The sequence below is a fragment of the Prionailurus viverrinus genome, chromosome A2, assembly GCF_022837055.1.
Source record: "Prionailurus viverrinus isolate Anna chromosome A2, UM_Priviv_1.0, whole genome shotgun sequence".
NCBI classification, from domain to species: domain Eukaryota; kingdom Metazoa; phylum Chordata; class Mammalia; order Carnivora; family Felidae; genus Prionailurus; species Prionailurus viverrinus.
The window spans coordinates 389380-410279 of record NC_062562.1 but is presented as its reverse complement, the minus strand read 5'-3'; the positions used below and the strand labels follow the sequence as shown (position 1 = coordinate 410279).

General features: G+C 63.1%; 3 protein-coding genes across 6 annotated transcripts; 2 read left to right on the top strand and 1 right to left on the bottom strand.

Annotated features, from left to right (window-relative positions):
* Positions 1–3: 3 nt before the first annotated feature.
* Positions 4–4520, top strand: PEAK3 (PEAK family member 3). Its single transcript, XM_047850114.1, is given in 5 exon segments — positions 4–138; positions 648–730; positions 1207–1748; positions 3071–3425; positions 3428–4520. Coding segments are annotated over 4 exon segments (1404 nt in total). The 5' UTR covers positions 4–138; position 648; the 3' UTR covers positions 3853–4520.
* A 1916-nt stretch (positions 4521–6436) lies between these two features.
* OAZ1 (ornithine decarboxylase antizyme 1) lies at positions 6437–8930 on the bottom strand. Its single transcript, XM_047850115.1, is given in 6 exon segments — positions 6437–6853; positions 7028–7113; positions 7203–7375; positions 7614–7700; positions 7702–7768; positions 8692–8930. Coding segments are annotated over 6 exon segments (693 nt in total). The 5' UTR covers positions 8838–8930; the 3' UTR covers positions 6437–6719.
* A 7517-nt stretch (positions 8931–16447) lies between these two features.
* Positions 16448–20690, top strand: JSRP1 (junctional sarcoplasmic reticulum protein 1). 4 transcript variants are annotated; one of them, XM_047850102.1, is made up of 8 exons: positions 16448–16542; positions 16889–17001; positions 17931–18161; positions 18546–18583; positions 18743–18872; positions 19223–19399; positions 19956–20056; positions 20159–20690. In XM_047850102.1, the coding sequence occupies exons 1-8, from the start codon at positions 16532–16534 to the stop codon at positions 20606–20608; spliced, it is 1251 nt and encodes a 416-aa protein (XP_047706058.1). In that variant the 5' UTR covers positions 16448–16531; the 3' UTR covers positions 20609–20690. The 4 variants fall into 4 exon arrangements, with proteins under 4 accessions (XP_047706058.1, XP_047706057.1, XP_047706056.1 ...); XM_047850101.1 differs by having other exon boundaries at positions 16459–17001; positions 18027–18161; XM_047850100.1 differs by having other exon boundaries at positions 16459–17001.
* Positions 20691–20900: the final 210 nt, after the last annotated feature.

The window sequence follows — 20900 nt, the reverse complement described above, 5'->3', positions numbered from 1 at the left end:
GGCCTGCGGTCTGACAGTTGCACAGCACTTCCGGACCACAGCGGCCGCAGGCACACTGTCCGGGCAGGCCGGGGTGGCGGCTGCCCGGAGTTTGTCCCCAAGGCCCACCCCCTGCCCCTGGTCACTCCAGTTCTGCAGGTAGGGGCTCCTGGAGGGGTGCTCGGCAGGGAGGGGGCAGATGCTGCACCTTGCAGAGGTTCGGGTGACCAGGAATCTGGGGGGGGGGGGGCAGCCGCTGCCCACTGCCTGGCTCGAGGGGGCTAGAGGAGCTGAGCTCTGGGACGGAAGCCCGAGCGGGTCCCTGGCTACTGTCCCCCCCCACCACCAATGGCCCGCATTCGAAGCTGGACATTCTATTCTGTCCGTGTCACAGAGGCACAGGGTCCTTCCCCCTGCCCTGAAAAGTCGATGGGTGACTTTCCTACCTGCCCCATGAGGACAGGAGTCCAGAGAGGGCGACAAACCCTCCCAGAGAGAGCCACACAGCAGGTCAAGGCCAGGCAAGAAGACCAAGACCGCCCCTCTTGCCTGGGTCCCTGCACCCCCACCAACGCCATGGAACCCTCCTGACTCCCGCATGGGCCCGCCCGCGCACGCCCCCTGGAGTCCTCCTCCCGCCCACGCACGCCCCCAACTCTGACCTTCAGCATGAGCAGCCCCCCGCCGCCCACAGAGACCCCTGCACCTGACGCCCCCACCTGGACGACTCAGCCTACCTACGGCAACCTCGGTGAGCCACCCTGGGGCCCTGGCTGGGGGACACGGGCTGGCAGGGGCGGGTGGCTGAGCTGAAGGGCTGAGTCTCTCGTCACCCTCGAGGGAGCCCCCTGCCCGTTGGCGGCTGAGCTCACTCAGAGTGGTTGTTTCCACATCTTTCATAAAACTTTGTTAAGAAAAGGCTGGGATCATCAGCTTGTAAAAATAAGGAAGCTGGAATTCACGGCGGGGGGGGGGGGGGGGGCGATCATCTGGCCAGAGCCATGAGGCAAAGGGGACCACCTGCTGTGGGCTGGACACTTCTCGACCGCTGATCTGTCACTCCTCTGGGCCTCGGTTTCCTCCTTTGTAAACTGGGGGTAGTGTTCGTACCCCCACGGGGCACCGGACGTTGTTGAGGCAGTCGAGGCTGAGGGGTGGAGTCAGGTTCCCGAGGCCCCAGACTCTGCGAGGCCTCACCCCCTCCCCGCTCCCCCTCCCTCCCCCCAGGTGAGGTCCGCGCCCACCTGCTGCCCTCCAAGGCCTGCCGGCCCCCCCGGAAATCTGGGTCCTCCTCAGCTGACCCGCAGCCCCTGCCCCCACCCCTGCCCAAGAAGACCCTGTCCAGGACCCAGTCTCTGCCCAGCCACAGGGCCCCCAGCCGCAGCCCTGCTCCGGAAAGGCAGCCCCGGAGGCCCTTTCTGGGGTCCCACAGTGTGGACGAGCGCCAGGCGGATGACGGCCAAGCTCGGCCAGCCTGTCCCCTTGCAGAGCCGCCCTTCAGCTCCCTCGACACCTCACTGGGCCTCTCCTGGCACGACCTGAATTGCCCCGAGGCCACGCGCGCCGTCCTGGAGGCCCGGCAGCTGGAGGGTCTCCGCACTGTGCACTCCCGGCTCGAGGCCCGGCTCCTGGGGGGCCACCCGGGCCCCTGCCACCCCGGCCACGACTTCCGCCTCCTGGACAGCTCGCCCTACGTGGAGAGTGGGGACGCCCTCTACTACCGCGTGGTGCGGGTGGGCGACGAGTCGTGGCACCTCCTGGCGGCCAAGGTGAGCCCTGCCCCCACCCCACCTCCTCCGAAGTTTCCAGTTTTCCATCTTAGGCACAACCCAGGACACGCACGGAGGGGGCTCAGCTGCCTAGTCTGCAGCGAGCATGGCCTCACACAGCCCTCAGCGCCACGTTTCTCAAGCGTGGGGCCACTGACATGCAAATGGCTGGGGGTCTTGTCTGCCGCCCCCCCCATGCCCCTCAGGAGCCTAGGAATCTGCATTGTAACCAGTCTCGGACGAACCCTGCAGCTAGAAAGCTGCTGGGTTCACCGCACTGAATAATCCTCGTCAGGAGCTGCCCAAACGTATGGAGCGTTTCCTTTGTGCCTTGAGCATTTGCGGGGAGTCCCGGACTCCTGGGTGATGCGAGTATCACCACATTTGTCCTAAGGGCGCGTCTGTCTTTTATGCGCCACTCAGGAAAAAACAAAAACAAAAACAAAAACAAGATTCCTGTTAAACCACACCACCAGGGAACCTCACCCATTTGACAAAACGGGCTAGTGCAGGCCCGGAATTTTTACAGACTGGAGCGTCGTGGGGAGAAGGTTCTCGCTGCTGTGTGTTCAGTTGACGGTTGGATCCTGGATCCACAAACAAACACAAAAACCCTCCCCTGGCGATTCGAATCTCATTCCCGGAGCTGATGCTCTCCTGACCTGCTAGAAAGAGCCGTGTGCTGGCCGGTCCTGCAGCCACCGGCCACGTAGGACTTATGAGCACTTGAAACGGGGCTGGTCCGGCCCGGGATGTGCTCTGAGGGCCAACCATACACCAGATCTCCAAGGCTTAGTATCTAAAAATTACTGTCATGTAAACCCCCTCGTTCATAGATTTGATGTTGATGACCGGCCCGTGGTAACATCTTGGATATATCCGGTCAAATAAAAACTACTGTGAACATTACGTTCACATCTCTTATCGCTTTTTAAAAATGAGGCTTCTGGAAAGTTTTAATTATACCGTGGCCGCAGTTGCGTTTCTACTGCAGGCCCATCCCTGGCGCCTTTGCCGCCCCTGCCCCTGCCCCTGCCCCTGCCCCTGCCCGTGCCCTTGCCCTTGCCCTTGCCCGGAGCGATAAGAAACCGCGCCTTTGGCAGGCCGCACAGCCTGACCCCTAAACACCACCCTCCTTAGCCTCACTCTCTCTAAAATCACGTGGGCCACGAACATCCCAATTCACATTGAACCCCTGCTTCCGGAGGCCAGGCAACCCACCTCCGCCACCGGAAACCGCAGCGGGGGCAGGGCGGGCAGGTGGAGGCGCTCCGCCGGGGTCTCGGCGGTCAGGCCCTGACGGCCCCCCTTTGCCCCCGCAGGTGTCCAAGTCGGGAGCGGAGGAGCCTCGCCCGTGGGGCCTGGAGCTGCAGGCCTCACTGCCCCCACACTTCAACCTCCAGGGGCTGTGCGGCCTGGTGCCCGAGGGCGCACTGCCCGGGGTGCCCTGGACGGGCCCCGTGGTGCTGGCGGCCGAGGTGCCGGAGCGCACGCTGACCCAGTGGCTGGCAGAGGTGGGCACGCGGCGGCGGCCGGCGGAGTTGGCCTGGACGGCGGCCCTGCTCCTGCTGCAGCTGAGCGCGGCCCTGGAGCAGCTGGAGGCGCGCGGCGCGGCCCTGGCGGAGCTGCGGCCCGAGAACCTGCTGCTGGCGGCGCCCCGGGGCTGTGCGGCCGCCGGGCCCCGCGCCTGCTGCTGGCCGACTTCGGCCGCGTCCGCCCGCAGCCGCCGGGAGCCCCGGGCGCCCACGCGCCGCAGCTGGGCCGCCTGCTCCGCACGCTCCTCGGCCTCGCCGCGCCCTCAGCCACGCCCTTGGCCCACGGCCTGGAGACTCTGGCGGCCCGGCTGGCCCGCTCCCGGCCCTCGGCGGCCCAGACGCGCGGCGCGCTGCAGGCGCTGCTCTGGGGGCCCGGGCCCGATCTGCACCGCCAGGGGGCGCTGCTGGGGCCCTGGCTGCAGGTGCGCCGCGCGCTGCTGGTCCTGCACCTGGCCGAGTGGGCCTCGGGTGGGGAACTGCCCGGCCTGGAGGACTGGCTGTGCTGTGAGTACCTGGCCGAGGCCACGGAGGCCTCGCTGAGCCACGCCCTGGCACTGCTGTGGGACTGACGCCTCCAAGGGCCGCGTGCCTGTCTGTTCGGGGGGGGGGGGGGGGGGGGGGGGGCAGGCACACAGGGGACCTGGGCCGGAAGGCCAGGCGACAGTGAGGGAATGTGGACGCCTCTTCTGGGGTGCCTGCCCCCTGCCGTGCTGGGGACTTAGGCCCAAGTCGTCCCCAGGAAGGCAGGGGGCTAATGGCCGGCGCCTCCCGAAGCTTCCTGATGCTGGACGGCCCAGCCCTCCCCCAGCTGTGAACACTCCCTATCAACCGTCTCTGTGAGAGGGTGGGACCCCTCCGCCCACCTCCCGGCAGAGGCGAGGAGGATGCCCTTCTAGTGCTGGAGTCTGATGGTCACTGTCTTCATGAGAAGGTGCCCACGGTCCCTCCGTCGCCGGTAGCAGAGGCATCTCTGGCCCTGGAGCACCCCCTTGTGCTGAGGACGGCCAGTGATCCTGAGTGTGAACGTCCTTGTCAAGAATGGCTTAAAAAAAAAAAAAAAATGGCTTGGGGTCTCCAGGGGGGAGGGAAAGCTCCCCAGAACCTGAGACACCAGCCCACCCGGCAGAGCCCCCCCCAGAGGAGTCTGAACTCACCTGCCCCAATGCCACCCTGCCAGTCTCTGCACCCGCCGTGGCCCCCTCCCTGGTGCTCCGTGAAATTAAATTTTGTCCAGCCACCAAGCCTTTCCATGGGCTGTTCCCTCTGCCAGACCGTCCAAATCTCACCTGCTCCAAACAAAGTTTCCCCTCCTGGGCCCACCTTCGCCCCTCACTCTGCTCCCACCTCCTCCCAGAGCACCTGTCGCCACCTGGAAGTATTTATGTCATTATCTGTCACCTAAGAACTTCACCCATCAGGCTGGGAGCACCCTGAGGGCAGAAAGCCAGGCTTAACACACAGTAGGTGTTTTTAATTTTTTTTAACGTTTATTTATTTTTGAGACAGAGAGAGACAGAGCATGAACGGGGGAAGGGTCAAAGAGAGAGGGAGACACAGAATCTGAAACAGGCTCCGGGCTCTGAGCGGTCAGCACAGAGCCCGACGCGGGGCTTGAACCCACGGACCGTGAGATCATGACCTGAGCCAAAGTTGGACGCTTAACCGACTGAGCCACCCAGGCGCCCCCATAGTAGGAGTTTAATTAATAGCATAGGATGATGCAATCACCTGGCAAGAAGACTCATCAGGGAACCTAAGGAAAAGAACAGAGTATCTCTGAAAAATGAACACAGAAGCCCCGAGGGGGTCCCACTGCCCTTGCCTGGGGACTCCAGTCATGCCCCTCACTTCCCTTCCCCCACCACAGCTAATCCCCCGGTATGACCAGGGTCTTCTCCCGCTCAAGCATCTCCCATGGCTCCCTAATACCCTCAGAATACAGTGGGGCTCCTTCCAACATTCCACGAGCTCTCTTTGGCCAACCCCTCCTGCCACATTGCCTATCCTCGGAGCTTTCTGGCCACCAGACCTTGCCCAAGTTGTTTCCTCCCCTGGATCGTTCTCCCCTCAAGGCCTGTGCTTGACTCCTACTCATCCTTCATTCAGTACCCCAGCTCGAGCCCCTTGTCCACACTCGCACTCCCCGCACTGGAGTGTTGTCCAGCTTTGTCCCTTCACGCCTCTGAAGAGCGGCCGCACCCTCAGGTAGCTGAACATCCCTCTCCAGCCCCAGAGACGCTCCAGTCCCTCCAAGTACCTGTCCTGCTCCGTAAAAGATGCCCCCCTTTTCCAGCCTGTCTCCCAGCCAAGGCCTGGATGTGAATCCCTGGGCCACGCTCCCAGACGCAGCCAGCAGGTGGCACTGCGGTCCCGCCGATCTAATGCCTCAGGGCCCCTCCCCCTAGCCCGCCTACTGCTGGCCCCTCCGGCTTCCCCACCTCTGCCCCCCACCCCCACCCCCACCCCCACCTGCCAGGACCGGGCAGGCCGCAGTCCGGCCCCAGCACAGCCCAGCCCAGCACGCAGGGCCTCTCCAACGGGTACTGGTGCACTCGGGGTCCGCACCGGTGCTAAGGTGGGGCCACGTCCCAGACACTCCCCAACACCTTAGCCTGGACAGTCCCCTGGGGGCCGGCCTGGGAGCCCTGGCCACACCTCACCGGGGCCGCGCGCCAAGCCACCATAATAAGCCCAGCCTCAGGCAGAGGGAACACTTCAGGGCCAGCCAGCATCCCAGCAAAGGGCACCTAAGGTTCAAGGGTGGGGCTGCTGGGAAGGACTGAGAGCGCGTGGGGTTCAGAGACGGCCCAAGCAGGGCCCGGGAAGGGTCTCCCGGCCCACAGGAACCCGGCCATAGCCCGGAGGGCGAGACCTCAGCCTTGGCTCCCCCCCAGCCCCCCGGAACAAGGGTCACTCAGCTCAGGACACACTACGCCCGCCGCCCCAAGTCGCAGGCGGCGGGGACAGTGGCCGGCTGAACACCACTGAGCCAACACGGGTCTTGGAGGCGTCATCACTTTTATTCAGGTTTTCGAGCACTGGAAGAGCAGTAACACCTATCTTCTCAAGATCAGAGACCGAAGATTTCCAAAAGCCTTCAAATAAACTCCTTCTCCAAGTACAGGGACAATTGGAATCATCTTAAACCAGCAATAAAAAAGTAAAATATAAACTTTTATTTAGAATTAAAGCAAATACTTCAGTATCACAAACACAATATTAAACTTCAGGAAATATACTGCTAATTTGGAGTGAGCATTTATTTGCACAATCACAACATGCGGACACACCCAGCAGAGGCGAGCACCCTGCCGCCTGCGCCCTCGGCCAAGCAGTCGGTCACGCCGGCCACGCAAAGCAAAACACGCAAAGGGACCGCAGCGAAGGCCCCGAGGGCTCCGGCGGCAGAGCGCCAGGGCGGCGGGCGGCGCTGCCACTACTCCTCCTCCCCCGAAGACTCTCTCTCAAACGTGTAGGCCATGAAGCAAGCGTCGGGTCTCTTGGGGACAAGGGGATGCCCCGGTCTCACAATCTCAAAGCCCAAAAAGCTGAAGGTCCGGAGCAAGGCAGCTGCGGGGGAGACACCGTCAGAGACCCGGCCGCCCTGGGGCCGCGCGCGCCCATCACCAGACGCCCGGAGGCCCCGGTGCCTGGCGGCAGCGACACCCTCCCCCATCACCTCTGCAGACCCAGTCGCGCCCCCCGCCCCCCACCCCCCACCCCCACCCCGGGGAGGACCCCCACCTCTGTCATCGCGGTTCTTGTGGAAGCAAATGAAGACGTGGTCGGCGTGGAGCTGCTCCTCCGCGAACTCCAGAAGAACTGCGAAGCTGAAGGGCCCGCGTGAGCCCGCTGGCCACGCCCCCGCCCCTCCCCCCCCCACCCGGGGGGGGGGGGGGACACAGCCCGGGGCCCCTACCTGTCTTTGCTCCCCTCGGGCAGGGCCCCGCCTGGGATCTCGATGTAGAGGCAGCCGCCACTCAGCACCGCTCTCCAGTCGATGTGCTTGGAGCCCGTGAGCCTGGTCTGGACGCTCAGGACCCTCGTCTTGTTGTTAGACGTTAGTTCCTCTGTTACATTCAGCCGATTATCCTGCCGGGCGCCCCAAGTCCGCACCTGGTGTCTGCGCAGCAGCCAACCCGGAGAAGGCCCCGCCCCCCCACCGCCCCCCTCCCCCGGGGGCGCGCGGACATCTGGACGCGGTTGGGGGAAGGGGGAAGGGGCAAGTGGCTCGGGGACCTCGGCTCCCAGCAGGCACCGCGCGGGGAAGCAGGTGCGCCCCCTCTCCCCACCCCCCACCCACCCCCCCCGGCGGCGCGAGCATACTCACGGAGTAAAATAAATTAGCTGAAAGATTGTGATCCCTCTGACTATTCCCTCGCCCACCTGGGATCTTCAGGGGTGGGTGAGGGACATCAGGAGCACCACCGAGGCCCCGGACCCAGGTGACTACAGCAGTTAGAAGCGGTGACGGAGGCCCTGGAACTGCAGCCCACGGCGCCGGTGAGCCGCGCCGCGGTGACACCGGCGCCACTTCCGCCTGTCAGGGCGGCGCCGGCACAGCGACCCCGCCGCCGCCGCCGCCCCCGCCCGGCTCCCGTCCCCCACCCCCGAGGGCCTCAGACCCGGACTCGGCCCCCGCCGCCACTTCCCGTTTCTTCCTCAACCCGCTCCACTTCCCCTTCTCCCTCCGTCGTCGGCCGGCCCCGCCGGGCTCGTGGGGCCCGGGCAGCACCCCGGGCGGCCAGCGGGGCGCCCCCACCCCACCACGCCCCCCCGCCGGCCCCGGGGTTGCGTCATCTCGCCGCCGCGGCCCTCGGCCCCGAGGGAGATTTTCACAATCGGCGCAGCCCGAGCGCCAGCAGCCATTTGCTGCGCGGCGTAAACAGGCTCCGTGGTCGCCTCCATCTTGCGCGGCTCCCATCCGGGGCCCCCCGAACCGCGGCCGTCTACGTGGCGGGGTCCCGGGGGTGGGGGTGTTTCGAGGGCAGCCGCGCGGCGGGGGAGGGGGGGGGGTCCCGCGGTCAACGACAGCCGGCCGCGCCCGCACAGCACGCACTCGCGCGGGCCTGACTCGGCCTCGGGCCAGCCCGCCCCCGACCCGCCCCCCCCCCCCCCCCCGGCCCCTGACACCGCGCCCGCCCCCCAGATCAGCGCACAGCGCCCCGCGTCCCAGGGACTCTCGCGCCCCCCAAATCCGATCGCCGCCGGGCCCCGGGGACCCCTAGGGGCCGCCGGGAGTAGCGGGGGGGGGGGGCGGAGGACAGTGGGCACCCGCCCCGCCCCCCGCCGCGATTATGGCCTCGACAAAGGGGCGGACCTCGGGCTCCCCGGACTTCCGTGGCCGGCGCCCCGCGGGCCTGCGCGGCCGCGCTTCTGGAAGCTTCGGGCGGGGGCGGGGCGCTCACCTCTCGCTGCTGCGGCCGCCGCGGCTGTGCAGGCTGAGGAGCGGCATGGTGCGGCTGGCGTGGACGGTGGCGCTGGGTTTATCCCCCTCCTTCTCTCTGGCGAAGCAGTGGCTGTTGAGGATCCGCTGCAGGGAGGATTTCACCATCCGGCCGCTGGGGTCCGAAACCAGAAAACCTCCGCTGCGCTTCTCCGCGCCGCCGCCGCTGCTCGCCGTTCGCAAAATGGCGCCGCCGCCGCCGCCCGCCTTTATAGGCGCTGTGTCCGGGCCACGCCCCCTCGCCGTCGGGAGCGCGGCCGCGCGAGGGGGCGGGGCCACGGGGGCCCCCAGAAACGCAGGCGTGCCCGCCCCTCTCGGCGTCTGATTGGCGGGAGGCCGGGGTTGGGGCGGGGCCTCCTTGGGCCCTGCCCCCGCTGCTGACGACGCTCTGCGGGCTCTCGGGGGGCGGGGCGCCGTGGCCCGGAGAACGCATTGCGCGTCCCCCCCGCCCGCGTCAGCTGGGCCTGGGGGCGGGGCACCTCGCTCAGTGCGACTTCGGGAGGCGGGAGGCTGCGTCTCCGCCCTGGTTCCCCGTTCCTCGTCCCTTCCCTCAGCGGGGCCCCTCCCCCGGCCGGCACGGGCGACGACAGAGGCCCCCGGTATTTGCGGGAGGGGTCCCAGAGCCACCCCCCCCCCCCCCCGGGCAGGATTACCTGCAGGAATCACCCCGAAAGGATCGGGCCTAACGAGGGTTTTCTGCTTTCGTGTTTCACGTTTTAAGACGGCTGCAATTAGAAAGCGAAGCTTCAGGGTTAGAGACGCATTTGGCGGACTCGGACGGAGCCTTACCCTCGGGAGCTCCGATGCGGGGCGTCCCCGCGGGGAAACTCTTCGTTTGACGCGTGCACCAGGCCCGCCGCGGGCAGAAGTGCCGCTCCCCGCGCTTAAATGCAGGAGCGCACTCTCTGCGAGCTAACTCTGGGACTTATCAGGGAAAATGCTGATTTTTGCAGGTCCTGCTTCGTTTCATGGTCTTGGGTTTCCGGCACATTTACATAGAGGCTCCGAACGAAGCGTTACGTAGCATTGAAGCCGCTCCTATTTGGTTTTTGTCTTCACAATTCCTGCCTCTCGTTTTAATTTCATTCTACTATGTCCATTTGGGTTAGAGCCACAAACTTTTCCCCAAAGGGACCTTGAATGATTGCCAGACCAGCAGGAGCTCACTCTCCAGAGCACGTACGCTGAACCCCTGTGTGTTTCCGAATTCCTTTCCATGCCCATCGCACTGTTAGTTATACAGTAACTCCCAAGGAAAACAATGTCCAATTTACAGCTTCCCTCCATGCATCATCAAGACTCCCTCTAAACTGTTAAGGATTGCATGTAGTGGGCCAACCAAAGAATTTTCCTGGGAAAGAATATTTAAGCCATGACTTCGTTTGGAGTTGCAGCTCCCAGTGAAAATTAAAAGCAGGTGGATTGCTGATCGTGAACTTTCTAATCGTTTTCCATTGTTATGCAGAGACGCGTGCTTTGGTTGTGAGGGCTCCCTCCCACCCACCCTGGGGTGCTGCTTCAATATTCTCACTATTTGTAGGGTTAGTATCTTTGTTCTAACGAAGGTCCTGTTTTCTTGACGCCAGAAGAGCCCCTGAGCTTTGAAATCTTTTTTCTTCCTTTTTTTTTTTTTTTTTTTTTTTTTTGGTCTCTTGATGGCTCTCCAGTGTTTTGCACTGACGAGTGATTCTGGGCCAAGAGTCCGGAATCCAGACCTGCCACTGGTCACTGGGTCACATGGTGTTTACTCCCCATGCCTGAGGCCAGAAAGTGACAGAGGTCACAGTTGAGCCTCAGCCCCATGGGTGACTGTCTTGTGCCGGGGCTGAGTCTGGGGAATAAGATTTAGCCCTCTTCAGCCCACAGGGAACCAGCAGGAGCCTCGAGAGGAGAGACCCAACACCCAGGTGGGGAGGGTCCCTTCTTCATTGACAGGTTTTGTGCCCTTGCTGGCCAAAGCACTCTTCTAATTCGGAATCGTTGTGGGTGGAAAGCTGGGGCGGGGGCTCTTAAAAAACAAGTTGCAGCACCTTGCAAAAGAGTGGAGCTTGGAGAGAAAAGGGGGTACGTGTGGGGTGGGGTAGGACAGGCCAGGGAGAGCCAGGGAGAGTAGCCGCAGGGGGCAGGGCATCCTAAGGCCTCCCAGCGCCGTGGCGGGGATATGGGAGCAGTGTCACTCACCCTCTCGGGTCTGGATCTGGGGGACAGCTCCCTCTGCATGCTGTCAGGGAGGTAGGGGTGCCCGGGATGAGGAACATGTTCATCAGCCTCACTGACTGTGGTGGGGGAGGGGACCCAGGCGCCTGCCTCCACCAAGACTGCAAACACTGAGGCCGGGTCAGAACATCCTCCCAGATCTCATCTGGCACGAAAAGGCTTGCTTGCTGTCAGATCTTGGTCACCGCCCGCGGCATTCAGGTGCCGAGGCAGAAATTGATTCCCACTATGCACAGTAGGGCCGGTCACGCCTGGGGGTGTCCCAGGCACTGGCGGGGGGAGGGGGTTGAGCATACCCCCGGTCCCCACCACTCGATGCCGGGAACCCCTTCAGTTGTGACAGCCACAGATGTCCCCCGAGACACCACCCCGTGTCTCGCAAATGTCATGTTTTCCTTTCTGTCTACTCTGGGCGCACCTGCAAATGTTGTCTGTGAGGGAGGAAACTCCTCTGTCAGAAGAGCACGGTGGAGGAGAGCTCCCGATCAGCACAGGTGCTCAAGGCAGCCCCCCACCCCGGGCTGGGCTTGCTGGGGACCAAGACGGAAATCAGACTGTGGGAGCCTGTGAGAGGCGAGGGACCCCCAGACTGCAGGGTAGGAAAGAGGCATATCAGGGAGGGCCTCGTGGAGGTGGTGAGAGCAGAGCTGCTGGTAAGGACAGCAGAGGATGTGGTGCCCGATGGCGAGCCCAGGCTTCATGTCCCCATGAGATCAGTGTGGCGAAGTCCGATATCTGGGGGCGCCAGGGAATCTGAGGGTCTCACTCTGATTTTTAAAAAGGATGTGTAGAGTATAGTTGGCTGATTAACAACCTCCCCTTCAACATCCTCGTCCTAAAAAGGGGAACAAGGCAAGGCCCCCGAGGCGGGGGTGGCCCTGGGGCCCCAGGGGGGACCAGCCCTGCCCAGGCCTGGACATTAGGACTTCTGACCCCAGAGCTGTCAGAGAATCGATGTGTGTGGTTTTAAGCCCTCAGTTGGTGGCGATTTGTCACATTGGCCCCGAGGGACTCCCACTTAGAATGATGTCAAGGTTCAGTATGTGGGTCAGTGACGTGGGGCGTGTGGCCATGTAAATTCCGTCCAAACGCACGGATCTCTGGCTCATGCTGAAGCATTTCAATATCCGCAACCGACTTTGCAATAAAAATTCAGGGGGCGCCTGGGTGGCGCAGTCGGTTAAGCGTCCAACTTCAGCCAGGTCACGATCTCGCGGTCCGTGAGTTCGAGCCCCGCGTCGGGCTCTGGGCTGATGGCTCGGAGACTGGAGCCTGTTTCGGATTCTGTGTCTCCCTCTCTCTCTGCCCCTCCCCCGTTCATGCTCTGTCTCTCTCTGTCCCAAAAATAAGTAAACGTTGAAAAAAAAATTAAAAAAAAAAAAATAGAAAGAAAATGATCCACAGGCTGCCACCCGAACGTAACGGTGGCACCGTTCTTGGTCCCGCCCCGTGTGGCCCACACCTCTGTTTTTACCACGCTTTATCTTCGTTTCTGTAGAATTTCTGTTGCTAAATACAAGAGCAGCCGGTGGGCGTGACTCTTGATCTCGGGGTGTTGAGTTTTTTTTAACTTTTTTTTTTTTTTAATTTTTTTATTTTTGGGACAGAGAGAGACAGAGCATGAACGGGCGAGGGGCAGAGAGAGAGGGAGACACAGAATCGGAAACAGGCTCCAGGCTCTGAGCCATCAGCCCAGAGCCCGACGCGGGGCTCGAACTCATGGACCGCGAGATCGTGACCTGGCTGAAGTCGGACGCTTAACCGACTGCGCCACCCAGGCGCCCCACGGGGTGTTGCGTTTGAGCCCCACGTTGGACCTAGAGATTACTTAAAAAGGAATAAATACAAGAGCAGAGGAAACTAAATACATACAGGCGTGTTTCTTACAGACATTTCTTTATCTATATGTACATATATGTTTTTTTAATTTTTTTAATGTGTATTTATTTTTGAGAGAGAGAGAGAGAGCGCGTGAGCTAGGGGAGGGGCAGAGAGAGGGAGACACGGAATCCGAAACAGGCTCCAAGCTCCGAGCGGTCAGCCCAGAGCCCGACGCGGGGCTGGAACCCATGAACCGTGAGATCGTGACCTGAGCCGAAGTCAGTCAGCTTCACCGACTGAGCCCCCCAGGCGCCCCAAACCATAACATGCTCCTAAGAGAAAAGAAAGCGTAGTTTATTAAACAAGATGTTCAGATCCTCACGGATGATGCTGGTTTTTAAAAAGTGAACACGTAAGTGACGTCACCACGGAGGGTCACGGAAACAGCGAGGAAAGAATCCTCAGATGTTGACAGTGTCTGGGTTGGGACGGGAGTATGCTGAGCTTGCTAAACGTTGTCCTCGCCGAGCTCGTCTACGTTTTCTAAATGTTCGGGCTTTGTCGTGTAATAGGAAGAATGTGCTCTGTTTGGGGGGCGCGGGGGGCCGCTGGCCTCAGCTATGCGGGTGGGCACATTTGTCAGCTTTCACGGTGGCTCCTGGGGGGAACTTACTCGCTCAGGGTTTATGCTGCTGGTGACCCACTGCTCCAATCCACCCCCCCTTAGGGTCCCAAAGGGGCTCTCGCTTTCCAGCTGCAAACCCCTGGGTCCAGGTCTCAGGATGAGCCTTCGAATATGGAGAAGAGAGCCTAGAGCCCCCCAGAGCAGGGGACCCCTGCTTCTCTGCACGGTCACGTGGAGAGAAGGAAGTTTGGGGATGTAGGTGTTTCTTGCAGCTGCCGTAACTAATAACCACAAAATGAGGGACTTTAGTCTGGGGGCAACTTCTGGGGGCAGAGTCTGGAACCCAGGCATCCGCAGGGCGCCCTCCCCCTCTCTCCCCTAGAGGTGGGGAGGGAAGGGGGAGGGTCCTTCCTGCAGCTCCTGGTGGCTCAGACATTCCACCGGTGGCCGCGTCCCTCCGTGTCTGCCCCCCCACCCCCCGCGTGTATCTACATCATCTCCTCCCCGCGCGTGTCTGTTTCCAAAGTCCCTTCTCCTTACAAGAGCCCCATCCTGAGAATGTCACAGACCGGGGGGTTTGTAAACAACAGAAATTTATTTCTCGGTTTCGGAGGCTGGGAGTCCAAGGCCCAGGCGTCGGTAGATTTGGTGTCCGGTGGGGGGATCCCATTCCTGGTTCGTGGACGGCTGTCTCCTCCCTGTGTCGTCATGTGGGGAAGGGATGGGGAGGGTTCTCTGGGGTCTCCTTCATGAGGGCATTGATCCCATCCGCGGGGGCGCCAGCCTCACGACCCAATCACCACAAAGGCCCCACCTCCAAATACCGTCACGCTGGAGATTAGGTTTCAACATACAAATTGGGGGTGGGGGGGAGACACACGCCTTTAATCTGCAGCGGACCCCAATTCCCAAGTAAGGCCACGTCCTGAGGTTCTGGGTGTTAGGACTCGAGCATGTGTTTTGGGGGGGGGGTACAGTGAACCCAGTACCGGGGTCAGAGGCGTGTCCCAAAGATCAACCTTCGTCAAGGGGCCTCATGTGAGCCGTGGGGGAAATGTAGGGACGGGTCCCGTAGGGCGAGGGCCCTCCTGACTGAGTGCAGGCATATTTCCCACAAGTGGATGACTTTTACAGCAACCATGGGAGCCCGGCTGTGTGAAAATTGATTGGGATTCCACGCGGGGGCTCTCTGAGCCCAGAGACCCCTGTCCCAAGTCCTGATGCTCCTGCTCCCATGCTGTCTCCCGGGAGACCTGTTTACACTGGGAAATTACTATGACAACCAACGTGTGTCTGGGGTGGAACCCACTCACCAGGCTCTGTTCTGATGGCGCGATATATTCCACCGTGTTTTGACAGTTTATATTCAACAGGGTCTCCTCCCGGTGCCGCTGATGTGGGGGCGGGTCACTCTGGGGGCAGAGCAGCGTCCCCGGCCCCACCAGCCACAGATGTCCCCCCCCCCCACACACACACATGGCTCAGCATGGGGCAGAGTCACCCCGGCCGAGAACCACAGACCTACGGTTACAGAAATCGTGTCTTTTCACACATTTTAAAATATATGGCTCATCTACGGTATTTAAAAGGTTTTGGAGGCTTTCAAAATAAGCTTATGACTTTTTTACTCTGACAGTTCACGTTAGTTACTCAGTTAGGGTTCCGTTTATCCAGACAGCTCCTGTGGAAGGTGGGGACATTTTTTTTTTTTTTTTTTTTTTTTTACAGGTGATGAGTCTGGCATTAAGAAAAAAAGACTTCAAAGCAGGGACTCCAACAGGTATTTGCACCCCCGTGTTCATAGCAGCATGACTGCCGTCCTTCGGTGGATGAAGGACAAACACGCTGTGTCCACTTACACCCCGGAGTATGACCCAGTCCCAGGAAGGAAGAACGTCCTCCCACCTGCCACCGCGTGGAGGGACCCGGAGGCCACTGTGCGCAGTGACAGGAGCCAGACACAGAAGGACACGTCCCGCGTGACCCCACGCACAGGGGGTCCCCAGAGGAGTCCCGTCCCCAGGGACAGAGAGTGGGTGGTGGGAGCCAGGGCTGGGGCAGGGGGCGGGCAGTCCGTGCTTCCTGGGGGCAGGGTCTCAGTCTGGGGAGATGGAAAGTTCTGGAGACGGGTGGCAGGGGCGGGTGCAGGACAGCGTGAGTGCCTGACGCCGCTGAGCTGTGCACTTAGAGAGGGTTACGATGGTGAATTTCAGGTTGTGTGTTTTTTACCACAATAAAAAAATCAACGTATAAAAATCCACGATGAACATGATCTTGACCTTTTCTTTCAACGTTTATTTATTTTTGGGACAGAGAGAGACAGAGCATGAACGGGGGAGGGGCAGAGAGAGAGAAGGAGACACAGAATCGGAAACAGGCTCCAGGCTCCGAGCCATCAGCCCAGAGCCCGACGCGGGGCTCGAACTCCCGGACCGCGAGATCATGACCTGCTGAAGTCGGACGCCCAACCGACTGCGCCACCCAGGCGCCCCATCTCGACCTTTTCTTTTCTTTTTTTTTTTTTTTTAATTTTTTTTTCAACGTTTATTTATTTTTGGGACAGAGAGAGACAGAGCATGAACGGGGGAGGGGCAGAGAGAGAGGGAGACACAGAATCGGAAACAGGCTCCAGGCTCCGAGCCATCAGCCCAGAGCCCGACGCGGGGCTCGAACTCCCGGACTGCGAGATCATGACCTGCTGAAGTCGGACGCCCAACCGACTGCGCCACCCAGGCGCCCCATCTCGACCTTTTCTAAAGACGGGATCTGACCCGGGGCTTGACCACCCAGCACCTCTTCTCCTTTCCCTAATCTCACCCTGTTGGATGCCAGTGAGCGGATACACGCGGCGGGTCCGCCACCGCGAGCAGGAGCGAGGCGCCCGCCCCCGCCGCCCGGCGGACGGACCCGAACACGCGGCGCCCAGCGAGGGAACCCGACAGAGCGGCCACGCGGAGTGTGAGTCCGCGTGTGTGAAACGTCCGGAACGGGCTCATCCACGGACCGGGAAGGGGCTCGTGGGGGCCGGGGGAGGGGCGGTGACGGTTAACGGGGAGGGGGTTGCTGTTGGGGAGACAGAATGTTCTGGAGTTGGTGGTGGTAGCGCCACCGCGCCCATGGTTGTGAGCGGTGATTTCATATGGATTCCAGGTGCGGAAACAGAGGCCTCCCAGCTGGCGACGTGCCCTCACGCCCCTGGCCCCACAGGCCCCAGGAGCAGGGGTGCAGCTGAGCCCCGCACGTAATCGGTGCTCCGCATGCCTGCTGATGGAATTCGAGGGACCCTCCCTGGGTGCTCCCGCCTCCGGGACCTCCCTTCCTGGGCTCCGGGACGGCAAGCAGCTTTCCCAGGCCACCGTGGCCAGCCCAGCAGCGGCTCTGTGCTGCAGCGGGGGTGGGGTCACCCTTGGGCCAATGCCCAGTCCTGCTCTGAGCGTGGGGGCCACCCCAGCAGCAACCTCGTGGCCGGGCCTCCCCCCCCCCCCCCTCCCTGCAGACTGCTGAGCTCATTGGCCCAGGCCGCGGCCTCCAGGCACCTGTTGCTGTCTGTCTGGGGGCCACCCTCCCGGTGCTCCATCTGTCCAGCGGGCTCACTGTGGCGGCTGTGCCGTAAGTAGGGCAGGGGGCGGCCTGGGCAGAGGTGGGGGGTCCCCTGGGTCTGGGGGAGGCCATCTCGGAGGTCCGCGGGAGTCCCCAGCTCTCGTGGCGGCCCCCCGACATACCTGAGGGCACATACCTGCGGCCTGGCCTGTCGGGGCCCCTCCCCCAATGCCCTGCTCCAGCCCCAGGGAAGGGTCACTTTTCTGGCCGGAGACGTGACACAATGGTGCTGGCAGCCAGGGGCGCTGGAGACCCCAAAGGCTTGGGGAAATCGGCAGGTCTGGGTTCGACCACAAGCTCCCTCCAACCTCTGGCTGACGGCTGTCTCCAGAGACTCAGTTTCCTCATCTGCCCTATGGGAGCAGAGGCAGTGGGAGGAGGCAGGGGCCCCAGCATTGGGGTCAGGAAGCTCCCGGGGGGCCCCTGCCCCTCCCTGCCTGTAGTGGCCAGAGTGAGGCTGGTCCTGACTGCTGCAGCGTGAGCTTCTAGATTTAGGGGTGGGGGGGGGGTGCAGCAATGGCAGACGAGGATGGTCCGGAGACCCCATGTGGACAACAGCCTGGGAGGGGCTGGCACCACGTTGGCCTGTCGCGCTGGCTTCCGGCGCCGGATAAAAATAGTCCCTGCTCTCAGAGAACATGAGTCGACCCTGGGGCCAAGGGTTCTGGTCTGGGCTCTGTCTCATCTCCGTGTGACCTTGGTGGGGGGTGGGTCCCAGCCCTCTCTGGGCCCCAGCAGCCTCCTTGTGCTCAGGGAGGGTGGGCTATGGGGAGGGGTCCCAAGGCGGGGGGGGGGGGGGGCCATGAGGGCAAGGCTGTCCCGCCACGCCAGCCTGAGTGTGAACTTGCCAGGTGAAGGGGGTTCCGGGCAGAGGGACCAGTAATGGCTGAGGTGAGAGGCGGGGGCCAGTCGATTCGTGTACACGGGGCGCCCCCCAGGTCAGGCCCACAGCAGGGCCTCAGCAAGTGCAAGCCGCCTCTCTCGGGGGAGACGCCTTTTCTGCAGCCCTCCTCCCGCCCAACTCCGGATCCCAGGCTTCTCAGACGTCTCCATGACAACCAGGGCCTTGCAGGAGCTGGATGGGGGCCTGGGCAGCTGCCAAGCAGGCCAGGACCTCTCCACGCTGGCTGACCCCTGCCCTGACCAGCCCCTGGAGGACAGAGCTCGAGGTACCCGCAGAGGCCCTGGCAGGATGGAACCCAAGCCCCTGTCTTCCCATTGAGCTGGAGGTTGACCTCCAGAGACCGGGACCTAGACTCCCACGTTGGGCTGGTTTAAACTATGCTCCCTGTTTCCGGCCTCTGTCCGTTAGTGCCTTGGGGATCTATAAAGAGCCCCAGAAACATAAGCGCGGGGCCCCCCGGGCCAGGAGTCAAATCCCCGCTTACCCGCAAAGTGCTGTGTGCCTGCGGGCAGGGCTGCCTGTGAGCCTGTTTCCTTTCTAATCTGCAAAATGGGAGGCATCACCCACCCTGAGCCCTGCAGAGCCCAGCAGAGGGTGGGATGGGCCCGGGGGTCTCACGACCTTGACTCTCTCTCTTTTCCTATTACAGCAACACCGAGGCTGGCCGACTCTAGCAGCTGGTCCCATGTGAGCAGCCGGGGCCCCGGGGTTTCAACCTCCGATGCCCCTGCAGCCAGGGATACGCTGGCCAAGGGGGTGGCTTGCTATACTCCGTGGGAAGGGTGTGGGCTCCCTTAGGGGAAAGAGACAAAGGAAACACCCCAGGTGACTGGTGACTCCTCATAGGATTCTCAAGAGCCGGCAGCAGAGGGCAGCCCCACAGGCAATGTGGATGCCAGGCCCAAGAAGACAGAAAAAGAGCCTGTGACCAAAGTGGCCCTAGGAGCTGGGAAAGAGAGGCTGAAAGCTGGAGCAAGTAGGCTTGCAGAAGGCAGGGGTGAGGTGGGGGCGTGGGTGCGGCCCAGCAGGGCGTCAGATCCTGGGCTGCTGGGGCTTTGGATGTAGGGGGAAGGGAACGGGGCGCAGTGGGGCTGCTGGCTGGGTTCTGTCCCGGGTGTCACCAGCGGTCACTAAAAGGGCTTGGGACCCTCTGCTAAAGCATAACACAACCTCAGCCTCGGTTAATTACCTTCTAGATTATTCTCCCCATCCCAGGGAAGCTCCGAGGCAGGCATGCAGGGCCGCGTGGCCAGGCAGGGAGGAGCTGAGATCAGGACCCAGGTCTGCCCCGTGGGGCTGTGCCCAGCCCAGCACTTGCTCCCGCAGCTCCCCGGAGCCCCGCCCGCAAGAAGGCGCAGGCCGCCCCTCCCCCGCAGCGGCCACCGCCGCCCCCGACCCCGGCCCTGAGCGAGGAGCTGCCCTGGGGAGACCTGTCACTCAACAAGTGCCTGGTGCTCGCCTCACTCCTGGCGATGCTGGGTTCGGCCTTCCAGCTGTGCCGCGGTGAGCCTGCGCCCTCCGGGGTGGGGTCTTGAATACCCGCCCCCGCCTCCCCGGGCTGGTCCCCTTCCCCCTCCCCCCCGCCCCCGCCACGGTGTGGACCTCAGAGGAGTGCTCGTCCCCCCACTGCCCCGCCTTGTGCAGGCACACTGCTCAGCGACTGACCTTGGGTGCCCCCAGGGCGGGGCCTCCTCCCCCACCCCCACCCCCACCCCCACTGGGTACCTGACCCTGGGCCCTTCCTCTCCCCCCGTCGGATTTTGGCGCTCCTCCCCCCTCGGTGAACAGGCCCTCACCCACCTCGGGCCCTGCCCCTCCCCCCGCCCAGGACTCGCCCTGTGAGCCCCCTTTCTAGTGTGTGCGCTCCGGGCAGCTCTTGTGGCCCTTTTGCATCTGGAATGAGGGAGACTGGGAGGGAAGGGGGCGCCCCAGCAGTGAAACCCTGGAGCCTTCCCTTCGGAAGGCTCGGAGAGGGGAGGGGGGAGGGCTCCAGCGGGGAGGACGCGGGTGGAGGGCGCGGTGTGCGCCGTGGCCTGGGCTGACACTCCTCCCCTCCAAGATGCTGTGGCGGGGGAGACAGGTACCCCTGCACCTGTCCCCGAGCCGTGGGTACCGCCCAGGTCGGCACCGGAGCCAGCGTCGCCCCGGCCCCCGCCCCCGGTAAGCGCCTCCTTTAAGTGACCGCGGGAGGTGGGGGGAGGGGCCTGGGCCGGCAGAGGAGGCGTGCGCTGACCCCACCGTCTCACACCGCCGGCGTGGCAGCCGAAGCCCGAGGCCTGGGTCCCCCCATCGGGACCGCCCGCGCCCCAGGTGGAGGCGGAGGAGAAGGCCGAGGTTCCTGGGAGCCGGGAGGCTGCAGAGAAGGCTGCTGGGGAAGAGCGCGCGCCCGAGGAGACGCCTCGGAAGGAGGAGAGGCCTCGGAGGGAGAGGCCGCCGAAGGAGCAGAGGCCGCCGAAGGAGCAGAGGCCGCCGAAGGAGAGGCCGCGGAGGGAGGAGAGGGCTCGGAAGCAGGAGAAGCCACGGGCCGCCAGGGAGCCCCGAGGAGCCCTACCGCGGCGCTGGGAGGCAAGCGAAGGGGGCCGTCGGCCTTGGACGCAGGACTCTGGAGACCCCGGGCGCAGGAAGAGGCAGGCCTGGGGCTCCCCGCGGCGCCCGGACGGGGACCGGCCTCCGGGCCGCCAGAAGCAGCGGGCCGGCAAGGGGCGGGACTGAGCCAGGCCTCGGTACTGTGACACACAGTCCCGGGACCCCCGCTCGGTGGCCCCCGCGGTTCAGTGAAATAAATTGAGTGCTGCAGCCCCCGGGCCACCTGCTCCTTTGAGCCTCGACGCCGGAACCTGCCTGGGCCCGAATGGCGGAGATGGTAGCTCTAAGGGGAGATTGGGGGGTGGGGGGAGGGCGCCGGCCAGGCAGCGACCCGACCCCGCCCCGCCCCTCCTACCAGGGGAGAGCTGGCCGGGAGGAGGCCCCCCCGCCGGTCCCCAGCGCGGGCGCGCGCGCGCGC